Source organism: Salminus brasiliensis, chromosome 18 (assembly GCF_030463535.1).
Source record: "Salminus brasiliensis chromosome 18, fSalBra1.hap2, whole genome shotgun sequence".
NCBI lineage: Eukaryota > Metazoa > Chordata > Actinopteri > Characiformes > Bryconidae > Salminus > Salminus brasiliensis.
In genome coordinates, this window is record NC_132895.1 from 6,523,174 (window position 1) to 6,538,292 (window position 15,119).

General features: G+C 41.9%; 1 protein-coding gene across 1 annotated transcript; it reads left to right on the forward strand.

Moving 5' to 3' along the window:
- Nucleotides 1–1,861: 1,861 nt before the first annotated feature.
- Nucleotides 1,862–14,639, forward strand: gtf3c4 (general transcription factor IIIC, polypeptide 4). The gene is made up of 6 exons (XM_072662426.1): nt 1,862–2,140; nt 3,252–4,412; nt 4,866–5,462; nt 7,714–7,844; nt 8,850–8,938; nt 10,600–14,639. Exons 1-6 carry the CDS (start codon nt 1,862–1,864, stop codon nt 10,662–10,664), a joined length of 2,322 nt encoding a protein of 773 aa, XP_072518527.1. The 3' UTR covers nt 10,665–14,639.
- Nucleotides 14,640–15,119: the final 480 nt, after the last annotated feature.

Here is a 15,119-nt window from a genome sequence, read left to right on the forward strand (position 1 = left end):
TTTTAACTGTCCTGGGTGCACTCATGTCAAATCCCTCAGCTAGCTCTCCTGATAGGCATCATATGCTCACAACAATTAATGATCTCTCACCTGTCTCTTCCTGACCTGAGATAAATGGTGTCATTTTTTCAATAAATTAAGCCATGGTGTCCACAGATGACAAATATCAGTCTGCGCTCTATGCCGGTTCTTGCTATTTCGGCAATCAGCAATTACACTCAGTGTCATTTCATTGTTTATGTAAGTTAAGCACATTAAGTACATTTATGGTCAGTATGCTTATATATACTTGTACAACAGCTAAAAGAAATTCTTGCATATTCCACCATTGAAAGCACAGGGTCATCCATGCTATAGCACTCCTGGAGTAGAGAGGGTTCAAGGCCTTACTCAAGGACCCAAAAGACCCTGTGATCAGTAACACAGCAAGCATCACTGCTGAGCCACAACTGCTTCAGTTTGCTTAAAAAAACAGTTAAATAATCTAAGTTTGCAAACATTTTAGAAGCCTGATTGAAACATGTCCAATCAGAAGCCTCAGTAATCAGTAACATGAGAGCTCATTGGCAGCCAAGCAAGGTTAATTTAGCCTATAATATGCAATGATATATAGCCAATAACTGAGTATGTTAACATTACTTATAAAAAAAGACCTGTTTTATATGGTTGTTTTTATGGTTTAAATTGTTTGAGATAATTACTTAACACCTGATGATCTGCCTCACTTGATGACCTGTCTTCCCATAAAATATATATTTAATATTCCTCTTACATTTACATTTATGGCATTTAGCTGACGATCTTATCCAGAGCGACTTACAAGGTTACTGGTATAACAGAGGTGGACCAGTGTAGTGTTAGGAGTCTTGCCCAAGGACTCTTATTGGTGTAGCGCAGCATAGTCACCCAGACCGGGAATCGAACCCCAGTCTCCCACATGGTGTGGTAGCTCAGTGGCAGGTAGTGGTGTTATCTGTTGCACCACACCAACCACAACCTCTTACGTATCTTTCACCCTGGATTAACATATTGAATGTATTGCTCCTCACTGTAGCAACGTATTTAATATTTAGCAGCTCTTTGGCTTATCTTTGTTCCTGAAATCAAATATTTAATTTGTTTGGTATTCTTTTGTGAATATCTTGCAGCACTTGCCATATTTTCTTAAACCTCCAGGGCTATTTATAATAAATACAGTAACCCGTTTGTGTTCCAGCAGCTGTGAGAGGCCCTCTAGTAAGAGGGTCAGATTTGATCAGCCTTTATTTATTTTAGTTATTATATATTATGCATCTGGCAACCCAATGTGATTTCAGCCACCTTATTGGTGTGTTCTTGTTATTGAGGATTTTTTAGGAATCTGGCAACTCAGCCATTTTGCTGTTTTCTTGTTTCTGGGATATTTATTATAAATCTGGCAACTTAGGTATCAGTTAGCCACCTTCTTGTCAATCTGGCAACCCATCAGATTTTAGCCGTCTTTCTGTAGCTAGTGTTCTTGTTACAGGTGTATTTATATAGATATGCTAAATGTATCGATTTATTATTAAATGTAACCATCTTGCCATTTTCTTGTTAAACGTAATATTTTATTAAATAATAAGTATACATTTTATTTAAAGTGTACTCCCTATATCCTGGCTATCCATCCGGATTCCAGCAGCTTTCTTGCCATTTTCTTGTTACGTGAAATTTAGTTGTAGCTAAATCTGGCAACCCACGACCCCGCCGTGTTCTTGTTAGAGGAGTTTTTAAACCCAATCTGGCAACTCAGCCGGATTTCAGCGGCGCGCTCTCTAAGCCCCTCCCCCTCTGCTGCCGCCACTTCCTGGAGCGGTGGGTTTGTTTTTCCTGTGTGAAAATGGCTTCTGCAGAACCGAGCCGCGGAGACGAACCGGCCAAGGAGGGCGATTTCTGGGCTCAGCTCGGTCCCGTGGTCAGGAGGGACCCGGCGCTTAAGCTGCTGAATCCAGTGAGCGGTCTGGAGCCGCTGACCTGGTCGGACGACCACCGGCTCGCCGCGTCCACCAGCGGCAGCGTGTCGGTCGTGGAGCTGGTCCCTGACCTGCAGAGCTCCGCGCCGGACTTAGTGCTGCACCGAACCCACATCCCCCTCCACCAGTCCGCCTACGAGCTCAAGGTATTTCCGTGGCACCCCCCCCATTTAACCTCCAGCATCCACAGTGTGTCCCGTAAATAAGCTCTTTAGCCAATGGTGAGCTGCACAACATGTCCAAAAGTTTGCAGACAGAGCTCCATCACTTCAGACAGCACAGTTCCACAGCCCAATTCTGGGGGCTTTGTACCCTTCTAGCATGATGAGTGTTTTTCTGTCGTTTTTCTTTCTATGATTACACATCATTGGATTATACATGCATGTAACTGGACTGACTGACAGCCTTCACATCTGACAAACTGTGTGTTAATGTCATTGATTTTTTTGATTATTAAAAAATTAAAAAAAGAGCAGCTGACTATAAATACTTGCACTTATCTTGGTTAAAGATCTCAGTGATCCGAAGTAATTGGATGCCTTGCTTGATCTAAAAGCTCTGGGAGGGCTGGGATTGGTCAGGATGCTCCCATCAGACAACAATCACCATCCTATACAAACATTATTAATTATTACTGCAATAATGTTTGTATAGGATGGTGATTGTTGTCTGATGGGAGCATCCTGACCAATCCCAGCTCTCCCAGAGCTTTTATTGTGCAGCCCTGACTTGCATCGTTCTAGCTGGTGGATGGTTCCTCTGCTGTTTGGATGGAGCACTGTGGGAGCATATTAAATGTATGGATATCCAAATTCATGCAAAAAAGCCACCAAATAAGTCAGTGTTGAACCTTTTGTGTTGATTTATGTTTAGATGCACCTCATGCACTTGGCTAAAGTGAAGGTGTAGGTTGTGGAGATGACCACAGGGAAAGGGAGTGAGGCTTTCAGTGACACTGTGTGTGAATTTGCTCAAATATGACAAACTAGAAATTTGAGGGCGCACCCAAGTATAGCCTATGGGTGGGAATGTGTTTGACTGACTAGGCATGTTCCTATTGTGGGGTTATGTGTAGTTATCATGTGAAATAAAGCTTCATTAGATGTTCAAATCTAATTTATTTGCATTCTGCATCATCAGTGTTCATCTGTAAATCTTCTGTGGACCACATCACCACAAAACTCTGTCTAGATCAAGAAAACAGCTTGGAAGGTTTCTTCTAACCTTTTCAGCATCATCTGCCTTGTGTTTTAACAGGTGGGTCCAGAGGACAAAGTGCAGAAAGCCAAAGAGAACTTGGAGAAGTGTAATGATCCAACTGTAAGGCAGCCATTTCTGATGGACAGAGTCATAAATCCCCATGGTGGGCCTTTGCAGGGTGTGAAGTACACCAGCTGGTCGCCCCTTGGCTGTGACGTGAACGGTCGCTGCCTCCTGGCCTGTCTGACGCTAGACTGTCGCCTCACCATTCACAGCAGCCACAAACGTTTGCAGTGGACGCAGCTCCTGGACCTCACCGAGCTTTATGGGGAGATGCTGAAGTCCAGGAACTACTCAGTGGAGAATGGGGATGCTCCTCAGACCTCGCTTGAGGACCCCAGTGAGCTGCAGAGAAGATACCGCATGCAGATGCCTGTGCGCATGGAGTGGTCCAGTTTGTGCAACACGCAGCAGGTCCAGAGCAATAACGCATGTAAAGACATCGGCACGGTCCTGCTGGCAGTGCTGATGGAGAACGGGGACCTGGTAGTGTGGCAGTTCCGCCTTCCCATGCAGGGAAAGGGTTCGGTGGTCTCTTGCAACACCATTAAATCTGGTGTGTCGTCGCCTAGCGTGCTGGCTTGGTGGGAGTATGAGCACGGAGGGCGCAAGATGAGCGGCCTGATCGTGGGCAGCTCAGTAGGCCCGGTCAAAATCCTGCCTGTAAACCTGAAAGCAGTAAAAGGCTACTTCACCCTCAGGCAGCCGGTAGTTCTGTGGCAGGAGACGGACCAGATCCCGGTGCACAACATCAAGTGTGTTTCACTTTTCCATCCACACCAGAAGTGTAACTGTAGCTTGGTGGTGGCGGCACGAGGCTCTTATGTGTTCTGGTGTCTCCTGCTCATCTCCAAAGCTGGTCTGAATGTTCACAACTCCCACGTGACCGGCCTTCATTCCATGCCTATTACGTCCATGAGCACCAGTCGGAACGGGGGCTCCATCTTCACTTGCTCCATGGATGGAACGGTGAAGAAACTCACCCCAGTCTTTACAGACTTGGCAGTTGTGTTCAAGCAGGAGGAGATAACCCTGCCTGAGGGAGTGCTTGGCCAGAGGATACACGGCATCTCCGTCAGCCCTAATGGAGCCTACCTGGCTCTGGCCTCTACTGAGGGCATGACCAACGGCCTGCACCCAGTGACCCGCAACTACCAGGTAGTGTCATTTCAAATTCCCAAACTCATCCCAAAAGTATTGGATGGAGCACCATCCATCATTCCAGAGAACACTGTTCTTCCACTGCCCCACAGCTTAATGCTGGGGGGCTTTATACCCCTCTAGCCCACACCTGGCATTAGGCATGATGCCAATAGGTTCATGTTTAACTGCTCCATATAGCCCTACTGTATTGGCAATTTGTCTCTGTAGGGACAAGACAGGACTCTTTAATATACCCTTGATTTTAGAAGAAACCAGTGTCCCAATACATTTGTCCATATAGTGGATTTTTTATGTCTTTCTTATTTGAATATAAATGATCATGGCTGGTATTCAGATTCACATTGTGATTCTTATGTTAATATTTTAATTATTTTAATTAATACAGTTGTCCAATTATTGGTACCAGTTACTGGTGAATAATATATCTGCATGCCCTCCGATATCCAGGTGCAGTTCATCACACTTAAGACACCGGACGAGGCTGCAGCCGAGCTCCTGGAGTCACAGGTGCAGAGCCTGTACCGGCAGACTGACCTGCTTGACCTGATTCGCTGGCGGGTGCTGAAGGACAAGTGCATCCCTCCCTTTCTCCAGGATGAGCTGGACGACAAAGTGCACACCACAGGCTCAATGTACCTTTGGCGCTTCAAGCTCTTCCTCCTTCGCATTCTCTACCAGTCCATGCAGAAGGTGCCAACAGAGGCACTCTGGAAACCCTTGCACCAGGACAGTAAGGTGTTTTTGGGCGAAGAGGAGGCAGGTGGAGAGGAGGCCGAGCAGGGGGAAGTAAGTCAGATGTCCGAGACCTCCACGCTGGAGGAGCCCAAGCAGAGCGAGGCTAAGGGAGAGAGCTGTGAAGAGCAGATGAATGAGATTACAGCCTGGATTGAAGAGGTAGAGTCCCACCTGACACGTGAGCACATGAAGAGGGTGCTGGGAGAGGTGTATCTCCACACACTCATCACTGAGAACACCTGCATCCCCACCAAAGGGCTCTGTGACTTTCTCTCCAATGATCCCACCAATGAAGACCGAGCAGCGAAGGTGAGAGACCTGAGAATGGCTCACTGCAACAAATGGTTGTATCCTACAGCAAATGTTACACATTTGCGTGTTGAGGGTGGTCACTTGATTAGATTTCCTATCAGGTAGTCTGTTGATTGTTTTGATGATCAGTCGGGTAATATTTTTGATAAATAACTAAATGATAAAAATGGACTCAATATTGTACTTTCAGAACCTACAAGATCCTCTGTGGCAGTACTAGTTATTAGGGCAATGAGAGCACACACCCGGAGCTGCGGGCAGCCATAGCAGGTACCCAAGGACACCTCAGCCATGAATTTTGGTCCTGGGGAACGAACCAGTGACCTTCTGGTCCCAATCTGGCCCGAGCATTTAGATTTCTTTTAAGCAAGTAAAAACTGAGAATCTTTGAATGTGAACAGTACTGCATGTGCATCTGTGCAGAATATAGGCATCATTGTGAATTATTAGTGGTGTACGGATAGGTGTGTTCATACGTCATGGTTTAGTGCACACAGTCGTATATAAAATCCATGGTAAAGGCCTCTTTATGCTTCTGCGTCAATACTGCGTCACCATAACCTGACGCACACCTCACTAGCAATGAAACTAGGTGTCGTAGTGACGCAGGCAATTGTGCTTAGTCTGATTGGTAGCATCGTATTTCCGCCTTTGCCACCACTTTTACATGAAGTTAAACATGGAACCTCACTCGTGTCTCAGTGGCCTAAAAAAGGGCAGAAAATTCAACCTCCTGTACTCTCCTCCGACGCGTTCTGTCTTTCGCTGCAGAAATTGGTAAAAGTAAAAGGAAACTGCAGCTGTTTCGCTCCAACTCCACTATAATTCACTCAGTTTTAGTCAATGTTGTTTGTATTGTATGTATCAACACTGTGGCATTAAGCTTAAGCTGTAAGCTTTAAGTAAGTGCGGTTTGGGTTTGCATAGTACTGTAAGAATTGTAGTGGGTTAGTGTAATGAGTATCGCTATGGTAATGGTACTTTTGTGAGGTCCAAACTTCAGTGTGAAGGGAACTGTCACTTTTGTGTACCATTACACTCCTAGTAATCATATTACAATCATGGAAATATTGAAATATGACCACACCTACAAATATCTACAGCAAGTAAGTAAAGTACAGATTTCCATTAACGCCACAATTGGGAAGCCACTGTGTGAAAACTATATCCATGGTAGAGCTCAGAGGTGAAAACAGCTCCCAACCAAGATGAAAATAATGAGTCACAAGACAAACTGGAAGTGGATATATAATGATATATAATAATAATAATGATAATATCTGTCAGACATGGTGGTGGTAGTGTGATGCTGTGGGAATGCTCTATTGCTTCAGGCCTGGGAGACTTGCCATGATTGACAGAACCATGAAATTTGCTTTCTACCCTTTGTAGGAGAATGTAGTCTTCAGTCCTGTTTCATCATTTTCTTTTTATCTTATTACATTTAAATGAGGAGATAATTAATGTGAACAAGAGATTAGTCTTCACTCTTCATAGTATGTTACTCTCATGCTAGAGGTGGATTTTGAATGCTATTTACATGCTATACTGATCATTTAGCCTGTGTTGTTCTTATATACTTCATCTGGGGGTGGCTTGTTGAGTCGAGCAAAAAAAAACTACCGATTTCTACTGATGCCACACAAAACGTCACCAGTGTGACCTGCAGAAACCTCTGAGGTGTCACATAAATTAAAACTTAAATACAGCAACTCTGACACTACCATGTGTATCAAACTTTATCTTACAACAGGAATGTCAGTCTAAGAAAGGCAGTCTAAGTTATAACACATAATGCACATACTTATGTCATTAAATTTATATTTTATGAGTTCTGTTATTATAGGAATCCTAATCCTTCCACATATTAGTATAAAGGTTAATCTCAAATATAGCTGCGGCATTAGATTTGTACTGTAAAGCTTTGCAGTTATAAAGAAAAAGGGCAGGTAGGCTGTAAACAGTAATACGTGGACTTTATTTAAAGATGGTGATGTGTTTCAACTGTGTTTGCTCAAAAAAACTAATAATCTAATGCAAAGAAACTCTGGGGAAATAAGGAAGCACAACAGAAAAATGTGTGCTAATGGAGGATGCAGCTCACACGCTGGATCCCAGCATATCTACAGCGATGGAATAGGTAATAAATAGAAAACAGAATATCCAGGCTGCTCGGAAATGGCTTTCAGTGGCTAGTAAACAGTGCATGGTTTATGCCCAGTCTGTCATGTTCTCGCCCCCTCCCCAGGTTCTGATTGGTCACATAATGAACAAGATGAACAAGCAGACGTTTCCCGAGCACTGCACCCTGTGTAAAGAGATCTTGCCCTTTACTGACCGCAAGCAGGCTGTATGCAGTAACGGACACATTTGGCTCAGGTAGGACATGACTACATGATTACTGTCTATGGTAAGACTGTTTTTCCACACAGCCTCGCCATGTTTCACTCATCATTCGTACCCTATTGGGGGCCATGTGACACACAAAATCGGATTATATTACTGAAAATATAAACACATTTGCCTCTGTGTGGTACAGCGCCGGGAAAATTTATTTTCCCTTTCCTAATTTATTTGATTTTTGTATGTCTATAAGGAAAAGCATTATTAAAAACACATAAACTCTGCATGAAAAGTAATTGCCACCTTATTTACACAATGAAGAAAGTTTGATTGGGATCAGTTAATCTAGATAACTACCAGCCCTGTTGAGTCTACACATCTTTGTGGCAATATAACGTAGCCTAAAAGCAGCACACTATATGAGAAAGGTGGTTATTGAAATGGACTATATGTCCAAAAGTTTGTTGACATCCCTTCTAAGGAATGTATTGAGCTACTTAACGTTTCGCCCATTGCTAACACAGATGTGCTGATGTTCAATAACTCCTGAGCTTTTCTAAAATAATAAGTAGTAATGGTGTCATTCTATTTAGCAGTAAATTTAGTAGAAAAGTCAGAAATCTTCTAACCTTTGAGGTCCCAAGTCCATATACACCCTTCTGTGATGTCAGCACTGAGTACTGCTGATTAGTGCATTTATTTTTGTAGAACAATACATACAACTCTGCATATACAGTATTAAAACCACGCAGGACCACAGGCCTATTATGACCCATAGAAATACTTAAAATACATATTTTTTTTAATCGAAGTATTACACATCTGCCTTGATGCCCCATACTCTACTGCAAAATTTACAAATGATGATATTAGACTGGCAGCCCTGAAGGATTGAATGGCGTATACTGCCCCTAATGGTCAACACAGGAAAGTGCTGGCTGCAGTTGGTCCAGCCAGTTGAAACCAAGGCTGGAGGTTTCCTTGAGCATTTCCTCAGTCTAATTTCTCATCTATGCCCCTCCTTCTTTCTCTCTTTCTCAGGTGTGCGCGGTCTTATCAGGTTTGTCAGAGTGTGACGTATCGCCGCTGTCTGCTGCAGGACAGTGTAGCTTCAGAGCCACAACCTGAGGGTAAGCCCAGTCCTACTCGGTGGTCATTCCTAAAACAACCTCTAATTCCACACATCAGCACAGCCTGAAAAACCACACAGCATGCATGTACAAGGAACACACTCATGCAGATAATGCTTTTCAAAAACACCATAATAATACTTTTCTATACTATCTATTAAGGTTAAAAACTTCAGATAAATTTCCAGTCAATTACCGGTAACTTTCCATGGGAACTTTAGCTCGGGAACTTTGGAAATATTCTAAAATGTAAACTTGTGAATTTCTGGGAATGTATTGGAATTAATAGGAAATATTGGTTCTTTTAAAGGAACTAGGCATCACTGTCATCAATGTCCTGTGTAGACAGGAAGGCATAACAATACAAATAATTAATAATAATTACTATGACACCTAGTTAGTTGCAAAGCAGACGTTTATAATTTTTTTAATCTTTCATTGAGCAATCAAAAGTTCAATCAAAAAAGTCAAATGAACAGTGAACAGCCCTGCCCAGTGTTTAATGTGCTTCGTGCCTGGGATTGAGGAGCAGCTTTGCTATTGTTTTGGTATCATAACTTAATTATTTTATCCAAGATTATGCTTCCAACTATATATGTTTCTCACCTTTATCTTAGAAAAGTCAAATTAATTACCTGTTAATTCCCATGATAAATTTTCAAACTTTGAAAATTCCTGGAATTTTGCAGCCCTACTATCTATTATTTTCTACTCATCCCCTGGTGCATTAAAACACACTTTGGACATCTCTACCTATTATAGCAGGTAGCTTCAACATTTGGCAACTCCTGCATGAATCAGCTCTTAACAAAACAACTTCTGATGTAAAGGTTCAGCTAAATATATTACATATTAAACATCTACCCTATCCCCAATATCTTGCACTAATCGCATTTAACCTGCCTCTGAAATCTACACCAACACACTGAAACAGACTCTGAAACAGACTCTAAAGCAGGTGAGGAACTCGGGGCTGCTGAACTTGGTAATTAGCTGTTGAGCTGAATCAGGTGTGTTTGAGCAGGAACTTTCACTGAATCCAGCCTTCCAGGAGTGGGGATTCCCATCCCTGCATCTTTAAACATCCTTTAATAAACTATATGGACAAAAGTATTGGGACACCTGCTCATTTATAATTTCTTTCAAAATAAAAGGCAGCATTATACAACATTAGTACCTGGCTCCTAATGCTATTGTGGCTGAATGCAATCCACCATCCTCTATTAATACCCTTTATTTAAGAAGTTGTCTGCAAACCTTGCTGTGTGGTTGTTAAGGAAGGTTCAGTGTACATCATATGTCCAATCACACTGCCTCTAAAATGTTACACCAGCACATTGACCCTACCTTTAAAACCTCACGCCAACACACTTACCCCACGCATAATATTACACGATAGCAGGAGCACACAAACACACACACACACACACACACACACACACACACACACACACAGCTCTCATTAAACATGCATTAACTAACGAAACCCCAACTCTGGGCTTGCATTGTGACAGGACGGGTGGGTGACAAGGTGAGCCCTAGCAGTGAAACTCAATCACAGAACACACCAATTTGATTGCAGTGTTGTATTTGTTACGGATGGTTCTTGCGTCACGTCAAATGCCTTACTTAGGTTTCCACTCCCTGTGCTCTCCTTATAGATCCAGACTGGGTTAAGAAGATCCTGCAGGGGCCGTGTACGTTCTGTGACTCGCCGCTGCTCTGACAGAATGGCCTAATCGAGGACAGAGGTCACTACAGTACTGCTCAAGGCTGCTAAAATGCACGCTTTTCTGAATGGATGCAAAATAAACTGTATGGAACCTGTTTTTTTTTTTGTTTTTTTTTTTACTTTTGTACCCAAAACAGCAGGAGCGTGATCTGAAATCTGATCTGACCTCAAACCAGTACTGTAAAATTACAATTTTGTCTTCCCCCTCCTTCCCCTCAGAGCCTCAGCTCTACTGCAGTTTTTACTTCCTCCTTCTGTAGTGTAGAGAAGGTCAGCTCTGGTAGGCAAACAGGAATGGGGTGACGGCTCTCCTCCATCCACAGATCCTTACTTTTTGCTTTTCCTATTTGAAACTCATTTTCTGTCGTCCCAGGGATTGATCTTGTGCTGCTATGATACACTACCTTTTTTTTTGCCATGGATATGCATGCTTCCTTGGAGCCTCATTGTGTTGTTTCCTATTCTTAATTGGCTTTGGAAACATTTCCGTGAGACGCAGCCTTCCCTCTTCAGATGAGAACTTTATATAGGCGGAATGAGGAGGGAGGAAAAGATGAGAGAGAGAAGAAGGCATGCACAAGAGAGAGAGAGAGAGAGAGGGAGAGAAGGAGATGCAGCGAGAGATGGAGGTAAAAGTGTGTTTTAAGACTGGTTCGGTCCCTCCCAAGGGGAAGGCCTCTAATGAGATACCAGAGTAATGAGGTGCGGATTCCAGCCACAGATGTGATTCTCATTTTAATTAAGAGGGGGGCGGTTAGAGTGCATATTGTTAAATATAGTTAACCCTCTTTTTGAGGAACCGTGGGGAATACGCATTGGCCAGGGAGTTTGAACCCACCCTATTCCCTCTAGTCCTACATGGGGGTCAGTGGCACAATATAAAAGATGGATGCAAGGCTTGTCGGAGCTGGGCGTTCAGCTCTGTCATGTTCACTCTTATCTTCAGCTTGATCCCACAGCGCGCCCTGCTCCTACTCTGTGGTCACTGAAGCCGATCACTCGCCCCCAGGGCTGGATGTGAGTGGTGGCTTAGCTCTCTGATGATTGGGCTGGATAAAGATGGTTGTGTGATTGCAAATAATTAATCCCCCTCATCCCTCATTCAGTTAGTATTAGTTACATTCTCATTACATTCTCATCTTATATTATGTAGTAAAAGCAAAATACGAAGGGTTAGTTGAGCGATCTGTCATAGAAGAACCGCTTTTTGGTTCATAATGTGTGAAGAACCTTTAAAGTGGTCAAGAACCTTTACATAACAACTTTAAAAAAGGTTCTTCACACACATGCCATCTTTTACAAAAATGGTTCTTTATGGAGCCAAGAGTGGTTCTTCTCTAGTATCAGAAGAAGAACCCTTTATAGCACCTTCATTTTTAATAGTGCACAGTATGTATTTCTGAGTGACACTGGAACACAGAGGAATCACTCACTCCTTTTATGTAGTAACAGCAGATCCACACAATAAAGGTGCTACAAGGGGTTTTTGGTTCCATGTGAGTATTTAAATTGGTAAAGAACCACCACACTTACACCAACTTCTTTAAAGCTTTAAAATGTTCTTCACACACATTTCTTAGAAAAAGCTGTTCTTCATGGAGGCTAAAGTGGTTCGTCTATGTCGTCAATCCAAGAACCCTTTGCAGCACCTTTAGTTTTAATAAGGTACAGTTTGTGACGTTGGTTTGGTAGATGCTCCCCCCAAAATAGAGGAACACAAAGCAGGCACTTTGCGTTTTATGTAGTAAAATCATCTAGCTGCACTCTAAAATACAGGTGTCATCAGCCGTTTCCTTCATTTCCAGTGATTACAAAATCTAGGAAACTGGATTCGAGGTCCGGATTTGATGAACTGGGTTCTATGGCGTCAATCAAAGAACCTGTTGTAGCGCCTTTATTTTTAATTAATGTACAGTTTGTGACGGTGGTTTGGTAGATGCTCCCCCAATATATTGGAACACAAAGCAGGCACTTATTTGCTGTGGTAAAAGCATCTAGTTACACTCTAAAATACAGGTCCCATGGAATAACCATTTTTGGTTCTATAATTAACCAAATCAAGAATCATGTGATTCTTGATTTGTTGAAATCAAGAATAATTTTTAAGGAAATGCAAGGGTGAAGAACCCTTAAATTGCTTAAGAACATTTACATCACCATTAAACCTGGAAAAGATTCCTCACACACATATCTTTCAAAAATGGTTCTTTATGGAGCTAAATGTGGATCTTCTATGGAATCGCTTATAGAACCCTTTCTAGCACTTTTCTTTGTAAGAGTGGGCTGTTTGTATTTCTGAGTAACATGGGTTTGGTAGCTGTTCTTATTCCCTCATATACACCTAAAAATAAAGATGCTACAAAGGGGTTTTTTGAGCCATGCCATAGAATAAGCATTTTTGGTTCCATAATAAACCATATTATGAATGCAATGTGAGTGTAAGCAACCTTTGAAATTGGTAAAGAACCTTTATATACTTATATATAAGGTTATATTTATAACCTTTAAAAGCTTCCTCACATTTACATCTCTTACAAAAATGGCTCTTTTTAGAGCCAGTGTGAGCCTTCTATGACCAAGGTCTTCAAATCTGGACCGACTTTATGAACCGTGGTAGGTGTGACGCTACAAGGCCAGTCAATTACATCAGTCGTTTCCTTCATTTCCAGTGATAACACAATCAAGGAAACTGGATTCAAGGTCTGGATTTGATGACTTGGGTTCTATGGCATCAATCAAAGAACCCTTTGTATCACCTGTATTTTAACCCCTAATATAGTGGAACACAAAGCAGGCACTTATTTGTTGTGGTAAAAGGATCTAGCTACAATGTAAAAAACAGGTGCCATGGAAGAACAATTTTTGGTTCCATAATAAACCAAATCAAGAAGCATGTGAGAGTGAAGAACCTTTATATCAACCTCTTGAAAAGGTTCTTCACACACATCTGACAACCCAAGCACCCGGGTCTAGGGCATCACTCATAGAAACCGTTGTAGCATCTGTATTTGTCAGAGTGTACTGTTTGTATTTCTCAGTGGTTTAATAGATGTGTTTTTTCCACTTCATATATTGGAACACCAAGCGAGCACTCCCTACACCAGTTGTCCAGCCAATTGTGTGGCACTGTAAAATTGTCCACAGACAATTTGCAGAATTATAAAAATGAGCGGATTCTGTATTTTTGTTTGTTTTTTAAACACAGAGATTAAATGTCACAGTCTGTGACTTTGAACGGGAGATTTTCTTTCTCCCTCCCTGCAGTTTATGCTGTTTGTCAAATGGAGCTTGCCCTTTCGCTGTGAGTGTGTGCAGTTCTGATAGGTGGAGACTGATTCTGTTGAAGAGGTTAGCTGTGTTTTGGCGGAACCTCCTACTTCTTTAATATAACGATCTGTCAGAAAGCATTTCTACAATAATTACAGCCCCCCTCCTCCTTCCTCTTTGTGTGCACTCTCTCAACACTTCAAAAGGAGGTTTCTTTTTCCTCCCCATACAATATTCATAACCTTTGTGTCCGTGGCTGAACTGCTTTAAACAGTCATCCGGATTATCTCCCTTACTTTTATTTAAGGTAATGCTGCGGCGCATCGCAACACATTTTAATATACATCTCCTCTCATAAGAAGCTCTTCTACACCCAATTTGTTGAGCCCAAACATTATGCTAAGTGTGGATCCTTTCATCTAGCCAAGAATTTTGTTCATGCATCTTTCTGCTTGAACTTGGCGGCACGGAGCTCGGGTTTTATTCATTGACTGCCACTGTTCATAAGAGTTATACAGGGGAGCTGTTGTGGACTTTAGCTAGTGGTAATTTGTATTTGTTTTCCTTCCGTTCCCCCTCTCATTTCTCTGCTACTTTTATACTATATTTGGATCTGTTTAAGAGCCTCAAGTTCTCATCAGTGAAATTATGATTTTATATATGTATCTGTTTCAGAAATGTTTATATAACCATGTGAATAAAGGTTGTCAGTTTTTATAAACTGGGTTCTCATTATTCAGTTTTTTTTTATTGAGTTCATTTTTAACTGGTTTACTTGACTTTAAATGTGAGTACTCAGTTTATCCCTTGATTTTATCTTTACTTTAACTTTAATTCAAGATCTTTAAGCCTTAGCTTGGTTCTTCTTTGGAACCCAAAGTGGTTCTTCTATGGCACTGATTAAAGAACATGTTTGCAGTGGCCAGTCAATTATGTTCATTATTTTAATTCTTTTTGGGACAACACTATTAAAGACCTTTTTTAGTTCCTTGAAAAAATTGTTCCTTAAAGCTCTGTATCTACACTTCATGTCCAAATAGTTGTGGACACTCCTTCTAATGAATGCATTCAGCTACTTGAAGTTGCACCTATTGTTGACACAGTCATGTAAATGCACACACACACACAGCTTCTCAAGTTCCTGTAGAGAAGTACTGCTAATAGAATAGGACTCTCAGATAA